The 24,005-nt window shown below is 38.0% G+C and overlaps 2 protein-coding genes across 2 annotated transcripts; both read right to left on the reverse strand.

Annotated features, from left to right (window-relative positions):
• Positions 1–2,308: 2,308 nt before the first annotated feature.
• Positions 2,309–14,747, reverse strand: LOC113237083 (tissue alpha-L-fucosidase-like). Its single transcript, XM_026473344.1, has 5 exons — positions 14,549–14,747; positions 10,085–10,456; positions 4,349–4,489; positions 2,936–3,300; positions 2,309–2,434 (listed from the first exon to the last, which is right to left on the reverse strand). Exons 1-5 carry the CDS (start codon positions 14,745–14,747, stop codon positions 2,345–2,347), a joined length of 1,167 nt encoding a protein of 388 aa, XP_026329129.1. The 3' UTR covers positions 2,309–2,344.
• A 1,405-nt stretch (positions 14,748–16,152) lies between these two features.
• LOC113237084 (tissue alpha-L-fucosidase-like) lies at positions 16,153–22,797 on the reverse strand. Its single transcript, XM_026473345.1, has 6 exons — positions 22,593–22,797; positions 20,816–20,948; positions 19,218–19,681; positions 18,384–18,524; positions 16,815–17,185; positions 16,153–16,254 (listed from the first exon to the last, which is right to left on the reverse strand). Exons 1-6 carry the CDS (start codon positions 22,795–22,797, stop codon positions 16,153–16,155), a joined length of 1,416 nt encoding a protein of 471 aa, XP_026329130.1.
• Between the last annotated feature and the right edge of the window lie 1,208 nt (positions 22,798–24,005).

Here is a 24,005-nt window from a genome sequence, read left to right on the forward strand (position 1 = left end):
TAGCCCCCGTCCAGATTCACCGGCGGAGAGTCGGTCATAAAAGGAGCGCTATGGCTCTTAAGCTGCTGACATAAGCGGATTATGGGTGGCAGAAGTCAAAGTAACATGGGTCCTTGAGCGGCAGTCTTAGGGGAGTCTGTCGCTCGTTACTGGTGGTCCCGAAATTTCGATGTACGTGTTCTCTCAAGGTAAGCGATGGGGCGGTAACATCTTTCCCCAAAATGAGATGGGGTTCGATGCCCAGTCGAACTGCTCAACGTCAGAGTTGTGAGAGAATGCGAAAGCGCCCCCGTTATGAACACCGTCAGGGTTTAGTCGGTAGGAATCCGACATAACCCTACGCCTCCCCTGGGCGGCAAGTATCCATGAGCATTTTTTGGCGTTAAATAAATGGTCGGCCATTACCAACTTGTTCGCTCACACTTGCCTTATAAATCTGTTTCGTCCATCTTCTTTTATTCTCTCAACATGTCCGAACCATTTAAGCATCGTTTGCTCTATCTTTGTCACTACATCTTATCTCACGCCGCAACGCTATTTGTTAGGTACCTACATCTTCCAAAGCGACTATTTCATATATTTTGCGACTAGAATCAATCATTATACCACTATAATCATGGTTTTTGAGCGCAATTGGATCCAAGTGACTTCACTTGGATCCAATTGCGCTTCGAGGGATTCGAGAATGGTGCCGTCTCGGAACAAGTTTTTTTACTAGGGTGGATAGTACAACAGCCTTAAACTTTAAAATACCAGGCCGACTAATTCACTTCTTTATACCTGACTACTCAAATACTAGCTACTCGTTTTCAGTGACACAGCAATAAGCCACGCGATTTATACATTTCGATCTGCGGACGTACAGATTATATTGAACGGATTGGAAGTAGCGCGTCAGATGTTATTTATTGGAGGCTGACGCAAAGCCTTCGTAATCTGTCGTTGGAACTGGGTCAAATATATCAAAGTATATAAACGTAATCTAACCGCACAGAGGGATATAAATTATTTGATTTGTGGGTTATGTGAACAAAATGGCGGTGATCGGCAATCTCAAAGTCATTTACCGTAAACAGTTTTCCATTGCAAATAAAAAATTTTGGTATTGTTATGGTAATTCAATGATCGAGGGTGACAAAACTGATATTTTTAAGGTTGTGGTTTAATTTTTTGATTATTTATTTATCCCGGAACTTCTCATAGAGACGTGCAGTGTCCCTAATGTTTTGATTAAAAAAAATGGATGAAAACAGCGATATACGAACAGAGAGAGACACCGTATGGGACGCTACTGTGCCAAAACCGCGTGTCTTTAGACGCGTGTTAGGTACATTGACAAAAAGCCATTAGCTTAAAAAGCTAACAAAAAAGAAAAAAAAAATTAAGATTTGTGGGATTTTGTTACATTTTTTAAATAGCATGTCTTTTTATTAAATAAATAAAGCTATGTATTGTACATAGCTATGCTTATCTTTCATTCCAGTGTTGCCTAATATGTGGATTTAGAAAGTAATCATCATTCGGTAAATCATATTCGACTGTCAGAGTTTATGATAGGTTGATTCATTGCTCGGCCATTCATAACAACTCAATCGCCAGTGCAGAAATTGGTATTGAGTTTACGTCTGAAAATCGTAATCGTTGTGGAGATCTGCGGTCACCCCTTAGGTCCATTAGAATATAGGAGAATTTTATCTGTTATTTTATTTAACTTAAGTGGGTAAAGAGTCTAAAGTGTGTTGGTTTATGTTGTTTATCTACAGTAGTACAGTAAAAAATATTTTAAAAAACAAAAAAAAAACAATTTTTTATGTTACATGTACTTCTTTGATTAATTAAAATAAAATTGAATTTAGGTTACAATTTCTTGAAAATATTTGCTTACCTTCTCCATTATTAAATTAAGTATTACAATTTATCATGTCTTATTTTTGTAAATGAAGATTGAATTGAAATGAACTAATAAATTTGGATATTATTACAGACACTTGTGATTACATCGTACATAAACTGACGAAATATTTTCATCTTAATATTTAAATACTTATAATGAATGCACCGTCTCGTTATGTTAACGATAAACGTAAAAAATTGCAGCAGGGCGTAATGCAGTAAAGCATAGTAACGAAAAGGAAAACAAGCCACTCCTCTTGAGTAGTGTTGGATGCCTGACCGCTATTAGCTGACGCTGGCCGTGCCTCTGCATTTTGAGCTGGGCCTGATACCTACCATAATGAACGGGCAAAATTTATGCTTCAATTCCCAAACAGCGCATGGCAACGCTTTCTCACAAATACTCCCTTAAACAGTGTGAGATTTAAATTGGTCATAACCCTCTCTCTTGCTAAGATATTTTTAAAACATATGCAGATTTGCTTGTCATATTGGCACCGTCTGGCAGTTTTACCATGACGACATCCGATGTTATGTTGTACTGCAATGAAATAAATTAATTGTATTCTTATATTTTCACAATGATACATAAATTATAAACAAGAAATACAAATAACTAAAAGAGAAGCCGTGTTAGCCTAATGGTCAAACCATTCAATCTCTCAAGCAGAGGGGCGTGTGCTTGAATCCGGGCACCTCTGAGATTCTTGAAAATTTAATTTGAAATTTACCATGACGTTTTCGGTGAAAGAAATCATCGTGAGGAAACTTGCACACATCTGCAAAGCAATTTAATAAGGTGTGTGAAGTTCCCGTATTAGGCCTCGTAGGGTCTATAGCCCAAACCCTCTCATTGTGAGAAGAGGGATAGTAGGACTATATAGACTAATTATTTATTTATATTTATTTATTTTATTTATAAAAATGTTAGTTTTGAAAAATAAACTTTTTATGTGAACATTAAATTCTTGTAGCTAAATCATGTATTATACAAATCTACTGTAGTCAAAATTTGTTATACAGGCTATATACAGATATTTACATCCAACGTAGTGTATTTTTCCGGTCCTAGCAATTGAATGTGATAATTATTGTTTTTCATATAATTGGTCAAATCCTTCACACTCAGTGTATCATCTACGGGCCATAATAAGAAAATGGCGTAAATCGATAGAATACTATCATTTGCTCTCGGTACATCTGAAACTCTTAACGGGTCGTATGTTTCTTTCTTGCAAGTGTACCAGACGTGTGGATTGAGACTATCATTTTGGTGATACCAGGGCGAGGTATCGTAAATCGCTTCGCCGTTAACTTCAAGCCATTCGCCCATCTGCAAAAGCCGTTCTCGGAATATAGGGGGTATAACGCCTTCTTTCGTCGGCCCGACGTTGATAAGTACATTTCCTGAAAGTTTACAATATGAGCCTGTGCACACGGCGTATTTTAGAGCCAATGCACATGGCGCATTGTATAAGCGCCTACGACGAGCGTTTCTTGAGCGTGCGCTTACTTTGAATCGATTCAAACGCGTTCAAACATCGCATTGCAAGCAAAAAGCTTATATCTGCCGTCCACTAACTAAAAGTGACAAATCTTGAAATATTCGTTTTAAATAGTAAAAGATAGAGTACACAATTCTATTTTAAAAACAGTTAATTATTATAAAACTAACGATGCATAGCTGAAATATCATTAAACAAGTTCAATATTCTACAACTGGGTTATGGTTTTTTTATGATATCTCAAAAAATATTTTGTTACCCGCGTTTTAGCTAGCGGATGGCAGATATACTTCACTGGAGTTTACACTTATAATTTCTGTAGGCGCTTCATTTCAAAAATCTAACTGAAATGAATAAACAAAATTAAAATTAAAACTATCTTTACGCGCAGATGACGTGCGTTTACAGCGCCTGTACGCGCGTCGTCGGCGCGTATGATATACACCGTGTGCACGGCTCTAACGATTTGGACCTATTAGGGAGTTACCCCACACTTAATAGTACAGAATCACATCAAGACGCTCAGAAAAAGCTTTATATTCGTTTCGTACGACACGACTCGACACAGGTCGGCAATGAACCTGGTTCGTGCGAATTTCCGATCGCGTCCGGCCAAGATCGGTAGCGTCAACGCCCGAAAGGCCACGCCGACGCACGAACGAGAGCGTTGGAGTCCGAAAGGTCACGGTAACACCCGAATGCCTGGTAGCCAATGGTAGGGTTTTAAAATAGCTTTTAAAATAACTGAAGTCGAAATTGGGTGCAGGCGGTGGGGGAGGAGAAGGACCCCCTGCAATGTTTCGAATTTAATTTTAGAGATATTAATTGCGACGTCGGCGTGCGAACGATCGCGTCTACGGAGAATAAGTTTAAGGGAGTCACTAAACTTATTAACGCGGAATCAATTGTAAAATAGATTAAAAAAATTATAATATGTGTAAGTTTCTTACCACCACAGCTCACAGTAGATGCAATCGTCCCCAGCAATTGACTGATGCTTATTGTATCTAAAGGCACCATATTACGTCTATAACCCCAAGATTGAACATCAAGAGATAAAGCGTTCTCAAATTTGTGATGCTGTAATGTTTCTGTTGGAAAAAAATATAATAATATATGCTTTCGTGTAAATTTAGAAATGAAACAATTTTTTCGGATCCAAATTGCGTATATTTGTTTTTTTTTTTTAGAAAAAACCAACGTTTCTGATTATTTATCCCTGGGTCAAGGCTGACTGAGATGATAAAATCATCAACCTGTTTCGTATTTATGGAAAAAAAGTTTCATTTCCAATGTGTAGCAATCGCAAATTTGTGAAAACCGAAATCGTTTAAACTTTCAAAGAATACATTAGGGTATAGTAAACTCGCCTAATTACGTATAATTAATCTAATTCGGTAACAAAATGTTGGGAAGTTAATACAGATTTAAATGAAAAGATTACACTTTCATTCTTTTAAAAGGAACATTAAGGTAGAAGGATAGGTTCCCTTTTTCTTTTGTAAAAGGCTGATTCAAATTGAGCCAGTGAGATGGTAACAATCGTAACAATCGACGAATTTGTCACGTGACGCGCAGTTTTGCTTGTTGAGCGGACATGCATTTTTTTGTTTTTAATAGAAAAGGTGTATGTATTGCGTTAAAACTGTGCCGAGTTAGTGGTAAAACAATAGATTATGTGGTTTATGTGAGAAAATCAGCTGGTGTTTCGTAGTTTTTGACTAGTGCTTATTTTGTTCACTCAAAAAGTTAACGATTTTTCAAGTTTTCATGATGAATGATAGGCAATCATTTTGCGAAAATAGGGCATTTTACAGGCAAATTACATTTACAATCCATTTGTGTGATCATCGTGGAATAAATCTGCACGCGTGTCTTACTCCACTCAGTTGCGCGATCGGATGCGACAAAAATAAACGTTATATAGTAGATGCAACTGAAATCGCGATCAGAGTATAAACATTGAAGATTTAATGCACACCCTAAACTCTATATAGAGCATCAAAAGAATTCAGTATTCCTTGGACAACTCTTAGGGTCGTATTCTAGAAGTCTACTCAATGCTCAAGTCAGGATTGCACTGGAAACACAAGCACTGGAAATACGACCCTAATGGCAGGGACTTGAGTATAGGACTTGAGTAGGGCTTGAGGACGGGGTTGTTCCCGAGATGCTGGAAGGAGGGAAGGCTCGTCCTGGTGCCCAAGCCGGGCCGACCTGCGGACTCCCCCTCGGGGTTCAGGCCCCTCGTCCTGCTGGACGAGGTGGCGAAGATCCTGGAGCGAATCATCGCCTCCAGGATCAACGAACACCTGAGGGGGACAGGCCCCGATGTGTCGGAGCGGCAGTTCGGGTTCAGGGCTGGACTCTCCACCCTGGACGCACTGGAGTCGCTGCGACACATCGTGGAGGAGGATAACGGCGAGGGGGAAGGCGTGGTGGAAAATGCGTTACGCATTCCCCGCCGCTGGGAGACGGCGGGGGTATGTGGGACTCTCTCCTGGGGACTATGTCGATCCCCAAGAGCATACCCACTAAAAACCTCACGATGTTCCTGCGCGCACCTGGCGCCGGAGCCGCGGGGTCCGGCGCGGGAGCCCTGGCGCAAGCTAGGGCGGGCGGGCGGCGTCATGGTGAATGTTCACCGATCCCACGGCGCCGACTCAACCGGCGAGAGGGAAACCCGGGGGGTTTTAGTGGGGTAGGCCCTCCAGTCTGGAGGGAGAGTCCCCACATAACCCCTAAGTCTCCCTGGGCTCAGGGGTATCCATAAAGATTTCCCCCCCGTCAAAAAAAAAAAAATAAAAAAAAATAAAGGGACTTGAGTATGATTTTCAGTGCTCACTGCAATACTCAAGTCCTGACTTGAGTATTGAGTAGAGTTCTGGAATACGACCCTCAGAGATAATGTTCATCGTGCCAAAAACGAAAAAAATAAGTCAAAAAAAAACTTGTATAAATTCGTGATAATGTAATTAGGTAAGTATATATTACGGACTTAAAGTGACTGTCACGTAATTGCCCAAGTTAACAGTGTTCTGATAATTAAGTACTAATTCTAGAAATATTTGTGATAGAAATTATATTTAATATCTTCAATGATATGGCTAAAAACAGATTAACAATCCTAAAAAAGTTTTAGTTTATTTTTCAATCATTCAGATGTTTTGCAAAATTATGTTTTACCACGAAATTAGATGAGGACACCCTACTAATACAAAGTCCGCCAAACTGCAGGGTAGTTTATTGGCCGTGACACTCTTATGTTTAGTTTCATATCTATGCCTACGTACTTATCATGTTTCGATATAACTAAATAAATTGCTTACTTATAAAAGATTTCTGACAGTAATTTCTCTTCTTAATAAAAAATATTCATCATGTTACAAGTGATATGAACTTGGACAAGACCAAAGTCATGATTAATGATGACCCGAGACCCATAGTCGTAAATGGCCACCTTCTAGAAGTTGTTTCCGAATACACTTACCTCGGGCAGATTCTGCAGTTAAGTAGAAACAATTTCGAGAAGGAAGCCAGGAGGAGGATTCAGCTTGGATGGGCAGCGTTTGGGAAGCTACGCCGAGTCTTCTCGTCACCTATACCACAAAGTCTGAAAACAAAGGTTTTCAACCAGTGCGTCCTGCCTGTTATGATTTACGGAGCCGAGACGCGGCCACTCACGATACGGCCACGAGTTCACCAATTTAAAGTCGTTCAGCGAGTGACAGAACGGGCTATGCTTGGAGTTTCTTAGAAGTATAAAATTCGTAATGAGGTTAACCGATAGAAAACTAAGGTCACCGACATAGCTCGTGTAATATGCAAGCAGAAGTGGCAGTGGGCTGGCCATATCTGTCGAAGAAACGATAACCGATGGGGAAACCGAGTTCTAGAGTAGAGACCGCGACTCGGCAAATGTAGTGTAGGACGCCCTCCGGCCAGGTGGAGTGACGACCTGCGAAAGATTACTGGCGGGAAATGGATGCGACAAGCTGAGGACCGAGCGAAATGGCGCACATTGGGTGAGGCCTATGTCCAGCAGTAGACTGCGATAGGTTGAATATGATAATACAAGTGTCTTGTTAACTCCCAGCATGATCAAATATTATTGAAATAATACACTAGGAATGTAATAGACGCATTACCAGCATGCCATAGGATTCCTACATCCCTCGTATTGTATCATTCTCACTAAATGACGTACTGACATTTTTCTCGTATGATTTTACTTAGTTTTCAAAAAAGAATCGTCGTAGGTACGTCTATTTATTTTCAAGTTTGACACAAACTACAACTTAAAGAGCTGAATCGAAAATACGTCACATGAAAAAATTGTCTTATCCGTAACAATAATAGTTATGACAATGAAGGTGCTCGCACACTTGCCCTCGTCGACAGAACCGAATGTATTGAATTTTAGAATTCATTGTACGAAATAAAACCTTGAACACTTTTCCGTGCCGAATAGAATGAATCGTACCTATATAACTTAATAATGTTCGTCAGTTTCATTTCAGATATTTCATAAGAAAACTATCTCCATAATGATCGCCTTGCCAGCACACCATCACTTGTCTAATCATATTTCAATTCCCTCGCCATCGCACACTCACATACTCCCACATAATTACTTGCACAACAATCACCCACCTTCATTACACACCCTCACACACTCACACACAAACACACACACATTTACACGCACACTTAAAAACTCATTTCAACAATTATGAATGTACAAGTACATAATTCTAAGTTATAAATTTGTATTTTCCATGGGGTGGAGTCCTGGTGATCTGAAATACAGACCTGAAATACGTCTACTTTAGGCACCAGTCGCCCACAATACGAGGGTCAAACTGAAAGTTCTTAGAACTGGCCACTTATAAACAATATAATAAAAAAATAATTCTTAAATTTGAAAATAGAACTCTTTGCCAATATTACTGAGTATATATTTCATTCATTTGTCATTTGTTTTTCGATTTGGCGGCAAATTGAAAATTGTCTGTGTCACGTCAACATGAATTTAACACGAGAAAATTTTCGTGGAATGATTTTTTACGACTTTCGATGTCATTTAAGTCAACAAGAAAGTTATGATAGACTACGATTGGCCTTTCACGATGAAGCCCCATCTCGTGCGACTGTTTACAACTGGTTTAATGAGTTTAAACGTGGTCGCACTAATCTCACTGATGATTTACGTGAGGGACGGCCTTCTACGGCGACGACTGAAGATAACATCTGTGTTGTGCGGCGTATGATAGAGACTGACAAAAGAGTGACCTATCAGCAGATTCGGACAAGCTTAGGCATCGGTATGAGTCAAGTGCACAAAATCCTCCACGAACATTTAGCGGTCAGGAAGCTTTGCGCCCGGTGGATACCTCATAATTTGACTGAGGCTCAAAAACTCCATCGTGTGGATTGGTGCCGTAAAATGATTGAAAGATTTAACGGAGGTGACTCAAATGCTGTGTTCGACATACTAACAGGTGACGAAAGCTGGATTTACTGTTATGATCCTGAAACCAAAAGACAATCTGCTCAGTGGGTGTTTCCTTTCGAGGAGTTGCCAACTAAAGTAAAGAGAGATCGAAGTGCGGGAAAAAAAATGGTGGCCTCGTTCTTTGGAAGGATAGGTCATTTCGCAACAATTGTGTTAGAGGATCAAAAAACAGTTTCTGCAGAATGGTACACTACCAATTGTTTGCCACTTGTCTTGGAAAAAGTTCGAGAGAAACGACCTCGCAGTAGGATCCTCCTTCACCACGACAACGCCTCGTCGCACACCGCCAAGCGAACGATCGACTATTTGGCGACATCAAACGTTGAATTATTGGGTCACCCGCCGTATAGCCCCGACCTCGCGCCTTGTGATTTTTATTTATTTTCAAAAATTAAAGAAAAACTTAAAGGAAAGCGGTTTATGAATGCTGAAGAAGCGGTGGCTGCGTATCGCGATGCCATTGAAGAGACCCCTAAGGACGAGTGGGCAAAGTGCTTTTCCCAGTGGTTCCATCGCATGCAGCGGTGTATTGACGTGAATGGACAATATTTTGAAAAGATATAATAAAACTAATAACTGGCTAATGTAATCAGTTTTTAATTTTCTAAGAACTTTCAGTTTGACCCTCGTATAATTCTTTCTTTTTTTTATGAATAGTGCTTGTTATTATGCTCAATTTACATATATTGTGGTGAGAAAATAACAAACTTATTATTATTATTATTATTATTATTAGTTGAAATAAGTCAAAATGTTAGTTATTAACTGCCTCTGTGGCCGAACGGTTACCATGCCGGACTGCCACGCAGAGGTCCCAGGTTCGATTCCCGGGCCGGGAGAAATGTTTGTATGGCCTACAATTATTTCTCTCGTGAGTTTGGGTGTAATTTGTGGTTGTCTATATGTGTGTCCATGGCACCCGCGACACAGGGTTTACCTAGTGCGGGGCTATGTTGAGTGTGCGCGTTATTTATTTATTTATTTATTTATTTTAATCTAGAAACCGAACGCGGTAATCGTTATAGGCTTATAGCGCGTGCAGAATGGCATATAAAGTACAAGCATACGGCAGAATTTACAAAGCTTCATCATCAGAATTTATAAAGCTTCATCATCAGCTCATTCGGTATAGAATCTTTAGTATTATAATGCTAATAATTCAAGTACTTACTAGGATTAAATCTATCATCACAGTTATAAAAATCTCCGTGGTGACAATAGGACCCTGAGCCCCATCTGTCGTTAACTACTATACGATGCCTGACAGGACTCTCGTTGTAGAGCCAAGCCAGGAAGTTTGTCGCTTTCCAGTAAGATGGATCTGCATCCCAATCTCCATCCGACCACCACAAACTAGGTTTATAGTCCAGGATTAACTGTTTGATATCCGGTTTTATTACGCGTTCAACGAATATCGAAGTGTTGTAATTATTATTTCTATCAATTTGGTACCATTTGTTCTCCCATTCCATGAGTGAATAATATATACCAAATTCCATATCATATGTTTTGACGGCTTTTCCGACCAAGTATACAATGTCTTCTTTTGGTCCTATATCTATTGAGTTCCAATTATGAGCTGTCGTTGATGGAAATAAGGCGAAGCCATCATGATGCTTTGCAGTAAAAACCACGTAGCTAAAACATATAAGTAATCCAATATTTAAATATCTGTTCCATAAAGCATGCAAACAGAGCATCGAGTATGTAACCAGAAATAGAGACGAAATGTTATTTATTTGTTTGAAAACCATTCTGCCAAATCATTACGGTGACAACTGCGCTCCAATTGGCCAGGCCAAATGCGAAACAATTGACGGGTGTCGTCAATTGTTTAATTTACTTATCTATATTCAATCCATTTACAATAACTTGATTTTTCTTTCACTATTAAAGAGGTTTTTAAGCAATTTTATAAATTCATACATACCAAAAAAAGTTTGCGATCAATAGCATAAGCTCCTATAATTCTTTAAATTTAACTTTATCAAGAAAAAATCTATGTTGTATGCTTTCTTTAAATAGGAATACCCTGTTTGAAATTAAAATATAAAACTATTTTTTATTATTTATTTTAAAAAATTGAGCCATTAATCATAATGTAATAGTGATAGAAATTTCATAGAAAGAAAAAGACTGTTTAATTAAACTTAAACAACAATTTATTATTAAAAGGTGTGAATTCAATATAAAATAACTCCTCCCCTGGCTCGAATACATGCGAAGATCCTCCTGGGCATGCTGAGCATCAAGTTATCCAGCATTTCCTGGGGTAAACTATCCCATTCTTCAATAGCGGCTTCCCTGAGCTCTGGAACTGTCTGGGGACGTGGCTCACGGTTCCATACTGCTCGTTTAAGAGCATCCCACGCGTGCTCTATTGGGTTTAAGTCGGGCGAGCCGGCAGGCCAGTCTAATCGTGTGATATCGTATTCTTGAAGAGCAGCATTGACTCGTTGAGCTCGATGTGCGGGCGCATTATCATCGACCAGTACAAATTGGTGCCCATGGTTTACTCGGAATGGTCTGACGATATCATCAATAGCAACTGCTTTGTACATGTCTGCTGTCATGAAGCCCCGATACGGGATCAAAGGCGTTCTAGCTCCAATCATAATGCCACCCCAAAAGGACACCGATTTTCCGCCTTGCTGAACTGTTCCAGTGGCAGTTCTTTGTCTTTCACGGTCGCCTGGTCTTCTCCAGACACGGACACGTCGGTTATCTGGATGAGTGCTGATTCGGGATTCGTCAACGAAGAGACAGTTTTGCCAAATGTTTTCGTCCTCACCTTCTTCATTTTGCCGAAGTCTAGCCCACTGCAATCTTCGTTGTTGACGATGCCAGGAATTGAGCGGAGCTCGCCAAGACCTCCGTGCTCGTAATCCAGCCTGGTGCAAGCAATTGCGAACGGTCTGCGTGCTAACTTCAAGCCCAGAGGCGGCCCTGACTTCTGCTTTTATTTTAGTGGCGTTGATTGTTGGATCACGGGCTGCCAGCAATCTAATATAGCGCTTTTGGGCAGCTGTCAAAACAGTTGGGCGACCGCTGCGGGGTCGGTCAGCTAAATTCCCCATTCCGTGATACCTCTGCAACGTAGCCACGACACAGGATTGGGATATAGCAAGTCTGCGTGCTATTACTCTCGTGGTGTATCCTTCTTCCCTCAAAGTTACTATTCTAGCTCGTAAAACCTCTGATAATCCTCTTGGCATTTTTTCAATCACAACTTTCCGCGAAAAATATCTTGAATCGCTTATAATTGACTAAATCAGATTTCTGAATGAGCGTAAGCTAGGACTGAAAGCCTTTTTATATGAAAAAACAATTGAACGGGGTCATTGTTTTATGTTCTAATTTATTTTTAAATAAAGAATCTAAAAAGAAGAAAAAATCATAATATAATCTACAGTAACAAAAAAGATTTCAATTTTTCGAAGTGATCGCAAACTTTTTTTGATGTGTGTACATCACGCCCTTTTTCCATTGGGGTAGGCAAAAACCAACAGACTTCCACTTGATACGGTCCTAACACACATCATTCGCCTCATCAACATGCATCAGTGCTGTCATATACGGTCGTCGGTTAAGGGTAGGTACTCCTGGACCTTTTTTAGAACGGCCTTTAAAGCGTACTGTACCTACTTTAAGATAACTTCATTACAAAGAGCTATTTTTCCACTATGCGACTAGCCGCGAGCGATCGTAGCCGTTGCAGCTAGTTTTATAGCGACTGCGCGCGCGACATTTCATGTACAAGTAGTCTCATTTACAAAATGAACGTCGAACATGTCATACTTGTCATTAAAAAGCTAACGAAAACACGGGTTTTTCATACAACAACACGTCACGTTCACAACAACACCATAGGTCACGCGCAGCTACTTGAACAATTCCATATCTTCTGCTTAAGTTTTGTTTACTGAACCCCTCCCTATCAACCTTTGGTTATACGGGCAGGGCACTACTACATGTGTGATTACACATGTAGTAGTGCAAAGCCTGCACATTATCAGTCAGGTCCTGACCCCAGATTAAACCGTTGACACAGGCTTCATCCGGTTCTCAAAAAGCTAGTGGCTTGGGTGAGCGCCCCCTGGCACACATACAGTACCCTCCCTATTGTATAGAAAGTCCAAAACTCCCAAGCGGCTGGAGGGACCGGAAGATATCTAGCTTATCCTCCACTAGTTCTCCGGATTAGTACCAAGATGTCAGTCGCAGTGAGCAGCGAAAACCGGACATAGCTTCCAACTTAAGAGTCTATATAACCTCAAATTATAGGTTTTGGTTGATACCGTATAACAGTCAAAGTGTTGAATCAATCACTTAAAAAAAAAAAAAAAATATATAGTAAAATTGAGGACACGGTATGAAAACACGATTCTTAAAAATTTTCACGATAGAAAAAAGACAAATCAACCTCGAAATTTTACAAGAAAACCGCTGTATTCAATAAGTACTTTACATATACCATTTTTTTTTTTATATCAACTGAAGTAAATAGAACACGTATATGCGACATACATTTTTGAAATGGCTTTATTTCCGTTTGTAAAAAAAATAATTCTGAAATAAATCCGGTGTCCTTACCGCTCGACCCAAGCAAAATGAACCGTGTTAATACGGGAAAAATTTGAATTCTAGCTGAGGTAGTATCGAGGATAACTCACGTGTCTCGCGCACGTTTTCGCTACTAAGACGCACTAAACGCTCTGGCCCCACATTACTAAGGCAGATAAATGAGGCCATCTCCTCAGTGACTGTCACTTGGCTGTGGTTTCGCTAGATAGTAGATAGGGATAGTCCGGCTAGCCGAATTGAGTCGCGCGCGGCTAGTCGAGTCGCGTGTTCTTTTGCAGACAGCTTCCAAGTCGCGGCCGCGTCAATTGGTATTATTAAATTCGTACTCTATTTGCCTATTTTATAAAAAAATTAAAAATTAAACAAACTGTGCTCCGGCTTTTGCAAATAGTTCTGCCCATTTGTCGGCATCAAAGTTTTCGCCTGTAAACATTGGCGCGAAGTCTTTGTATGTTCCAGTGTAGCTTATGTTCTTGAGAAAATTCAACACGTCTTTGTCTTCTGTAACACAGAAACAAAAATCTATTGACAAAAACTATTACGAGAAAACTTCAAGAGCGTTGAATTTCTAGTCTTGGCAGTATTTAACGAGTTCATAATAACACTAAGTAGGTACAGGTACTTAGTGTTACATATAACATTAAAGCAAGCTTCGTTTATTGGCAATGAATTAATATCAATTGCATATTTCTTCTGTCACTTATCTACTTAATTATATCAATAATTATAAGTGTCTAAACAGCCGTGGCTGTCTAATGGTTTGACCTACCGCCTTTCAAGGTTTTGAATTCGGGCTCCTGAGTTTTCAGAATTATGTACGATATTTAATATAAAAAATACTGTGAGCTTTTCGGTGAAGGAAAACGTTGGAAACCTGCACTCTTCTACAAAGCAATTTAAGATGTGTGTTAAGTTTCCAATCCACATTGGCACGGGAACTATAACCCACACAAGAGGTAGCTTGTGCCCAGCTGTGGGGCTACATAGGCTGACTATTTATATAAGTGTCTAATTTTGTTCATACATAAAATGTTGTATTTGTTTAACTCACCCTCTCGCCAATAGTACCAGAACCATTCACTTCTAAAGGCTGGTACAGAATACACGCCCCAGTGAACGAAAATGCCAATTTTAGCGACGTCGTACCACTTGGGTAGAGTTCGTGTATCCAAATCCTCCCATTCTGGCTTATAATAATGGTGATCTCGGGCGTGGACTCGAAGAAAGAGACATAAAATTAACATCCACATTATGAAACTGCCGAACAATTTAAGATTTTAATTTAATTTAAGAATTAACCAACCAGTAATTTAATTTATTGTAAATCAATTTATTCAATGAGAAGAAAAATATACGTTTATCTAAAGAAAAAAATACGAAACTTACCTATTGACGCTTCGAGATTGCAATGAATGATTCAATAGGCAATACGATCCCTGGCGATGTCAATCGCAATGACAAATGTATGAAATCCAATGAAATTTCTAAGCATGGTAATTTATAATATGCAATTGTCTTATTGCATAAATAAATAAGCAGTAATTTGCACTGAGTTATCGACCCTGTTTAAATAGCAATAATGACGTAAAAGAAAATAATTAATTATATTAGAAGTTGGCGGGAGAGAAAGGACGCAATCGACATAATTATGTACGCCGAGAGGTTTACAAGGTCAGAAATATTTTTTATGACGAATTTATTAGAATGATTTATTTCATATTATCAATGTGACAGTGTTTGTGGTTTAAAATAAAAGGTGAAAGGATGATATGATCAACAATAATTAATATGATAAAAATGTATACAATAACGATAAAAAATTCTTGCCAAATGTCAGATACATACATAATTGATAGGTGTGTGAAAAAGGTGAAAATATTTCACATCTATATGACAAACGGCAAAGGAGTGGAATTTTAATTATACTTACCTGTCTGCAGACTTATCCCCCGAATGCTGTGTGCCTTTTCCAGGCAAGAGTGAATATTGCATATACATACAAGCATTATATAGGTATACCTACATGCTAATATCGTCGACCTCATCATCACTTTCTATCAGGTGATAAGGAGGTCAAATACGCACTTTTTTTATTAAAAAAATGTCTTTGAAAGATATTCTTCTAGTAGAATTATTTATAGTGTCACTTTTTAAATTTGCGTCTAGATGCTTTTAACATCGGGGCCAATCACTCCCGGATTTATGGTTGCGAGTTTAGTAGAAGTGATTCATGGTTTTTTGCGTTTTGCAATTGATGCCTTCCATCGCCATATTGCTATAAATGCCTTCCACCGCCATGTTACAATTGACGCCGTCTGTCGCATACGTACTCACGTATATTTTTTAAAACGTGTGTACACAATGTTTAGCTTGCTTGTGTTGTTTCTTGAAAACGCTTCACCAATATTGATTTATAAAGAAAATTCTGTCAAAACTTCATGAATTAGGTACTTCATGAAAAACTCGCAGGCAGTCCGCAATGTTTTCTATGCAGCGGCCATAATGATCAAAAGCGTGACATAGAACGATGCATTCATAACACTTAAAATTCCGACACAAGTCTCTTGTTTTTGTAGGCGTTGAATTAATTTTCACGGAGATACATTACTATCATATCAAAGTTGCATGCTGGTCCAATGTTATTTTATATGACGATCAAGGCCCTTTGAAGTCTGTAATCTTCAGCACCCACGCATCTTGAGACATCGAGTGGGTTTTTGGTAGATGAATTTGAAGACCATGTTCAAAAAATGTGTACTGAAATGTAAATTAAAAAGGTAGTTACTAATTATTTTTAACCGACTTTAGAAAAAGAGGAGGTTCTCAATTCGACATATTTTTTTTTGCATGTATGTTACGCGATAACTCCGCCATTTGGTAACCGATTTTGATTTTTTGTTGGAAAAAGGGTACCTCAGAAGTGGTTCCATTTAAATTTGAAGAAAACACTCGACCTCTAAGGGAGGTAAACTAGGGGATGAATGACTTTTGAGGTCGGTTTTTTTAGTACTCTATACTGAGGTTAGGTTATTAAATTAATATTAAGTTTATTGAATATCAGGATGTTTTACAACCATGATATAATTTTCTTTTTGTGAAATTACTTCACTACTTTCTTATAATTATTAATATAAAGGATTCCAATCTCAAGGATCTTAAGAATTTTTTCGATGTGCTTGCTACAGGTCTTTATTTTCGGTTTTTGAAATGTTCTATGAAAATATTTACTACTATTTTTAAATATTACATGTTACTTTTTGATTAACGTTTAAATTCTACACATATTTAATTATACATATATATGTATACACACTTACATTTACAGGGATAAATTGTTCAATACTCAACAAAACAATATGAGACTTTCCATCTTCCTTCACATAATTCGCCAGGTCCTTGAGTAATAACAAGTCGCTATTGGGCCAAAATAAAAAAATGGCATACACGGCTAAAATCACGTCATTCCGGTTCGGTTGACTGGAGGGACTCAAAGGGTCGTAAATTTCCTTCTTGCAAGTGTACCAAACGTTATTATTATTCATACTGTCCGCCTGATGGAACCAGGGCGAAGTGTCATAAATTGCTTCACCGTGAATATCTAACCATGCACCCAACTCTAAAAGCAGCTGTTTAAATTTAGGCACTATAATTCCATCTTTCGTTGGACCCACGTTGATAAGCGCATTTCCTAGAAAAATTAATTCATATACATGATGTTCTTCTACGCACTTATTTGGAAGTATCTTTTCTATTTCTTTTTATCGTAGCGATGGCATATGCTATTGTGGGCCAGAACCATCAGAACTCAACCACGCCGACCGCGAACCTAATAGCCGCCTTTAAATCCTCAAGCGTGCAAGTTTTAGGGCACGCTGGGCACGACGTGAAGTGGGAAATATTTAGAATTGAGCCGCACAAAATCTAGGAGGTCTACTCCCATTCTCCTTCCAACATCCGCTCGAAACAATTACTGTCAAATAAGTAATACTCGACAAAATTAAAGTACAATGTCAAGTATGAGGCTTCATTAGCGTCATCCTTGTTTTAACTTGATCGAGTATTACTTATTTGACAATAATTGTTTCGGACAGATGTTGAACGGAGCACGAGAGTACAGGGCCAGGTTAGAACCATCCGAAAATCTCTAAATGAACAAATTGTCCTTACTCCGGCCAACTCTCGGCCTACTCTTGAAGCACGAAATCCGTGGTTACAGCCGTTTTCCCACTATGGATGACCAACAGATTTGAATTTCGATCGGGGCTAGAACCATTTTTCCGGAAAAATTTCTGAAGAATAGAAAAAAATTGAAAAATATAATTGGAAAGCTTATATTATGTTCTTCGTTTAGAAATATCTTTTGAAGTTTTATTTAGGGTGAATAATAAAAAATAAAATAAAATTGTACAGCTCATAACAAATTAGAAAAAAACGAGATTTAAACAAGACAAGAAACCTTTGTAATGGCTCCATCGTTTTCATTTAGTAACTCCAACTTTTGACAGTTGTCAATGTCAAATGTGGAAAAATATAGGAAAAATAATAGGAAAAATACTAATTTCCTGAAAATATGATTTTTTCAAAATGGAATTTTTTTCATTACCTAACACTAGCTAGAACTAAGAATATAATATGACAACGCGATTTGACGGTTTGATAGTTTCGATCGTGCCCGTCTTTCGTAGGTGGATTTTGAGAGTATTCGCGTAGGTCATCTATCGTGGGAAAACGACCGTATCTACGGATTTCGTGCTTCTAGAGTAGGGCCCCTGAGTCGAAGCCTATTTAAAGACTTCCAGATCAGTCATGTCACTTCGTATCCAGGTGGAAGGATCTCAAAAGAAGAAAATATCATAACAACAATATTTATAAATTTTCAATCTCACCACCGCAGCTCACAGTAGAGATAACCTTTTCCAATATCTGATCGATTCGCATAACTTCTGATGGTAGCATATTTTCCCTAAAACTCCAGGATCGCATGTCGATGGTGAAAGCGTTTTCCCATTTATGATTTAACAATATCTCTGAAACAGTGACGAACAACAACGTGTGAAAGAGATAGTTAGAACTCTTGAAAAGAACACATGAAAAATAATTGAAACTGTTTAATATATCACATAAATTACATATTTTGTTACTTAAGTGCATATCCATAAATTTTTCTTTTAGCTTTTTAAGAGGAGAGAAAACGTATGAGTTTTCCAAGATGATATATTCGACAAAATAAAAAAACAAAGAATGTGACAATAACAAATTCGGAGTTCAAAAAAAGGTTCTTAAAAAGAATGCTAGTGTTCCTATTATAACTAATAAATTTTGGCCGACGACTTGTTTTGTCTTACTAGGCAAACGCAGGCATAGTTTACAAAAACGTTATGGTAATGCCGTACACATTGGCTAATCATCATCACCTTATAATATTATATTATTTAGATAACTTGATATTATAGAATATTAAGCATTAATATTAGATATAACTGCTTAAAACAACTTGACTATCGCATTCAGCGGTGATCATGGCACCAGAAAAGGGTTCGTGTTGGTTTTATTGAACAAATTGAAAAAAGAAATATACGCGGTTTAGATTCGAAAAAATAGTTTCATTTTCAATACTTTTTATATAGTTTACAGAGTAATTACTTTGTCAAGCATTCCTTAGCACGCAGTTTTAAATTATATTAAAATATTTACGGCATTAATCATGAAAATACACTTACTAGGATTAAATCTGTCTTTACAGTTAAAAAAGTCTCCATGGGTACAACCCGTAGCTGGGCCCCATCTATCGTTGACCACTATTTCGTTCTTAACAGGGCTCTCATTGTAGAGCCAGGCTAACAGATTTGTTGATTTCCAGTAAGTATCAGTTGCTTCCCATTCTCCATCGGCCCATAGCACAGATGGCCGGTAGTCATTGACTAGTTGTTTTATATCTGGCCAAACTATGTTGTCAGTGTAAAGAGAAGTGGAATATTCCCTTTTTTTATCTGCCTCGTACATGTCGTTAAACCATTCTATCAGTGAGTAATAAATTCCAAATTTCATATTATATTTTCTGACGGAATCTGAAAGCAAACGCACAATGTCTTTCTTTGGGCCTACATCCACCGAATTCCAATTGGGTACTCTAGAGGGAAATAACGCAAAGCCGTCGTGATGCTTAGCAGTCAGAACAACATACCTGAAAGTACAATTTCAGAATTAATATATAATCTAATAAAAGTATACTAAAACCTTCTACAACATGATTTAGCGGATATGAATTACTTGAATTATTTAGTTTACGCTCTATCAGGGAAGTTGAAGCCAGTTCCAGTTCCAAAACAATTTTATTTTGTAAGCGGAAATTATGCTTGTTTTGACCTTTATTTTATTATTTTGTTAAAAGCTTTTGTTTCTAACAAAAATATGATCTAATTCTTAACGTTAGTTATTGACAAGAACAAGCAACATGTGGGTGGTCGCTATTGAACGAAATTAGGGTGGTAAGGCGTCGACTTTCCTGATACTAAAATAACAATGACGACGAGTTATATTTTTAACTTAACTTAATCGATTTTCAAAACCATAATTAAATTATGATTTAAGAGTTGTTACACACGGTGACTTTTAGTTTGCGATACAAACGTGCGATTGCATCGATGCAATCACTTATAAATCACAAGTGTAGCCATGCAGTCGCGCGTTTGTATCGCTTCTTAACGTCGCGTGTGTGTGTAAAGGTAGACGATTAGCAGAAGCGAGACGTGAAAATTGTCTTTAATACCTTAACAAACTTATTAGCACACACGATACTAGTATAGTTTATTTCACTGGTTACTTATTGTACACGTAAAATTAAGCAGAAAATGTAGTAAATTACTTTAAAATATTTATGATATTTGATGACGCGTTGAAAATTTTAGGCAAGTCAGTGGGAATCGAGTTATATGGACACCTCGCCACTTACGATTAGCAACTGCATCGCGTATGCATCGCTGCTAAAAGTCGCCTTGTGTAACCACTCTTAGAAGATCTGTACTTCGCACCGTTGGTGTAATAAGGCTACATTCGCAAAATGACCCCTTTTCAGGAGAAATGTGTAGAGATTCACGAATAAAATTAGTTGATAACTTTTTATGCTATAATAAGAGAGTCATAAAATGTCATATAATTTGTTTCATATACTTCATATTATTTTTATGACTTTCGTGTGCTTAAAGCACTTTTGACTTCAGATCACATGTGTCTTTATTATACCATTGGTACCAAGAGTATGCTTTACATACGTAACATTTGTTAAGATTTTCAATGAAAAAATATGAATTAAACAAACTGTGCTCCAGATTTCGCAAAAAGTTCTGCCCATTTGTCAGGTTCAAACGATTCAGCTTTAAAATTTGATGCGAAGTCCTCGTAAGTACCAGTATAGCTTATGTTTTGTAAATATTCTAATACATCAGGTTCACCTAAAATACAAAAGTGCTAAATGTAATACTTTAGATACTCTCTTTAACTCTATGTAGTCCATAATAGATCGCCACAGGCATGGATTATTCAATTCAAGACCAGCACTACCTTAAAACGAACCACTGTCAATTGCACTTAAAAGTTTGCGGCATACAAAATATCATACGTAAGAATATTCTTGGTAATGGTCTATCGAGGCCACGTGGCTTGAAGGAATAAGCGTTCATTTTATGCATAGTTTATGAAGGCAAGTATGGTAACTCCATACAAACATAGCAGCGCGGCTTATATGTGTGCGGGCCTGTCGCGCGCCGTGAACGGACGACGCACACATTAGCATTATCTCTCAATGTACTTGCGTTGCATGACACTGATCGACTCACGCCCTTTTCATTACTACGCGAGTGTGTGTCCGTAAACGGGGTATCGAGTATATGTTGTTACGTTAGACGTTTGTACGTTTGTATGGGGTTACCATACTTGTCTTATTTTACTATATTTCATGCATTTTGGCCATCGATTGGTAGTTCCTGCCTGGCCGAGGCCGTGGTTGTAATTCATTTGTCACACATTTCACGCCCTCAATAATAATGTGTGGCGATGTGAAAGCATTTATGTAAAATTTACAAAATGGGTAAAGGGAAGTACCTATATGTATATAGATTGAGTTAATATATCTTTTGACATGTCAAATAGGCTGACGGCTAAAAAGCCGCTTAAACCGAATACAAAAATTTGCAACAGGCACATAGAGAAATTCGGATTTACTAACTCGGTCTGTACGTAGCTCAGTTAGTAAGAGCGGTGACCCCGGTGTGGCGACAGACTGCTGCAGCTGGTTGGAGTCCAGTCATTTCGAAAAAAATCTTTGTGCTGTTAGATATTTGTGTTAATAATAATATCAAATAGAATATAGTCATATCTGGTAGGGGAGTGGGATATTTGGATGGTACAAATGGGATATGTGGCAGGGGCCATGTAAAATAATTCATTTTTATATTTATTTTGAAAGTTTCCCAAATATTTTACTTTTTGATTTAGTGTGTGCGTTAGTTATGCGCAATTCATAGTGAAGATAAGCTAAACTTGATTAACCAATTCGGTTGTATGAAATAGACTAAACTTTAGTCCAACTAACTTTTAGACTAAAAACGGTCAAGATATCGTGTTCTTAGGTTTTCACGATTGTTACACATTGGAAATAAAACTATTGTGAGTCTAAATTACGTATATTTGTTTTTCGAAACTAACTAACGATTCGGGCCCTTCATAGATCTCATGGTCATTTCGAACTGAAATTATAAAGTCATCAATCAGTTATGTCACTAATATTAAGTAAGTGAAAAATTTGATGAGAAGCTCAATCTTAGACATAACTGGTTGATTACTTTACCATTTCAGTCAACCGTGACCAAGGGACTTGTAAAGGGCCGGAAATGTTGGTTTGTTTAAAGAAAAAAAACAAACATGCGTTTTAGATTCGAAACAACAACTTCTTTACCGCCTTTAAGGTTTCAAGGGAATCACCGCTCCTTTAGTAGATACTTGACTTTATGATTGTATGCACCTTTGAATATTTGGATGTCATTGTCTGAAATAATTCTTCTGTTCTATAGTTTATGAAAGTCTAAATGTTGATTTACCAAATCGCCAGAAATACCAGAACCATTCACTTCTAAAGGCTGGTACAGAGTACACTCCCCAATGGAGGAAAATGCCAATTTTTCCCACATCGTACCATTGGGGAAGGGGACGCGTGTCCAAATCCGTCCATTCGGGCATATACAGTGCCTTAGTATCGTCTTGGCAATTGACTTGGTGTACCCAATATAAAATTATCACCCACATGATGGCAACTGGAATGATGAAATTTATACAATGATATTATGATAATAGAACGCCTTCCGGCCAAATGGATGACTATAATTATGCATTGTCATTGATGATTAATTTGGGACAAGCCGATGACCGTGCAAAATAGTTCACATCGAGATTGCAACAGGCTGATTTTTTAATGATATCAAGCGACAGACGTCGTCCGCCTAGTGGTGAGCGACAGACGTCATCCGCCTAGTGGTGAGCGACAGACGTCGTCCGCCTAGTGGTGAGCGACAAGCCTTTTTTGACAATTGCAGTGTCACTCAGTGCTATAAATCGCAAAGATCTGACACATAACTTGATAAGTCCCATATGCCTATAATTTCACCATCACCCTTACCCTTCAAAACCGAAACACTGTATTACTTACATTACTGTTTCGCGGAAGAAATAAGTTAAATAGCAATACATCTTTCACAAGGGGCTCTACTGCCACTGAACGCTACTAGTTGCTCATTGACAAACGTTTCGCTACCGCTTAAGGCTGTAGTTAAAATTAAAAATGTTATTTTTCATCAATTGCGTTCGTAACATAATCCTATTCTAGGTATTTAAACCAGCAAACACTAATAGAGTTATTCTTATAGTCATTTATGATAATGGAAAATGTCCTTAATGTAGCAAAGGCATTGTCGGCATTGAGACATAAAGATCTTCTATCTCCTATACCGGTGTCCCGCCATTCAATCCGGAACACATTGAGCATAACAGTATTGCGGTAGAATAGCTTTAAATAGGAAGGCGCAAGTTAGGTGTGAGTTTGCAGGAAGCGACCGCCATGAAAGCAATTGATATTATTGTGAGTATTGAGGTAAAAAGACAAACAAAAGTAGCAAAAGCAATAATTAAATTGTTAAAAGATTGTTACTAGTTACCGGTTTCTTACAACGTGATTGTAATCTATTGTTAGAAGTTTGTTACCACCATAATCATCTTGACTCAATAGTAATGGTCTAATACCTTGTCTAGTTAATGCAAATGTACTTTAATAAAAAATACAGGTTCACATTTTTTGTTTCTCGACATTAAAGGTGCTTATTTTCCCATACATATGAATAATTTATACTACTAGCTGCCGTGTGATTCCATTGAGCAGTTTATTACCATGGATCAATCTACTAACATTAATAAATTTGTTGATATTTTGAACTAGCTTTCCAATCAGTTAATAAGAAAGT

Source organism: Hyposmocoma kahamanoa, unplaced genomic scaffold, assembly GCF_003589595.1.
Source record: "Hyposmocoma kahamanoa isolate Upper Pololo Valley unplaced genomic scaffold, ASM358959v1 93, whole genome shotgun sequence".
NCBI lineage: Eukaryota > Metazoa > Arthropoda > Insecta > Lepidoptera > Cosmopterigidae > Hyposmocoma > Hyposmocoma kahamanoa.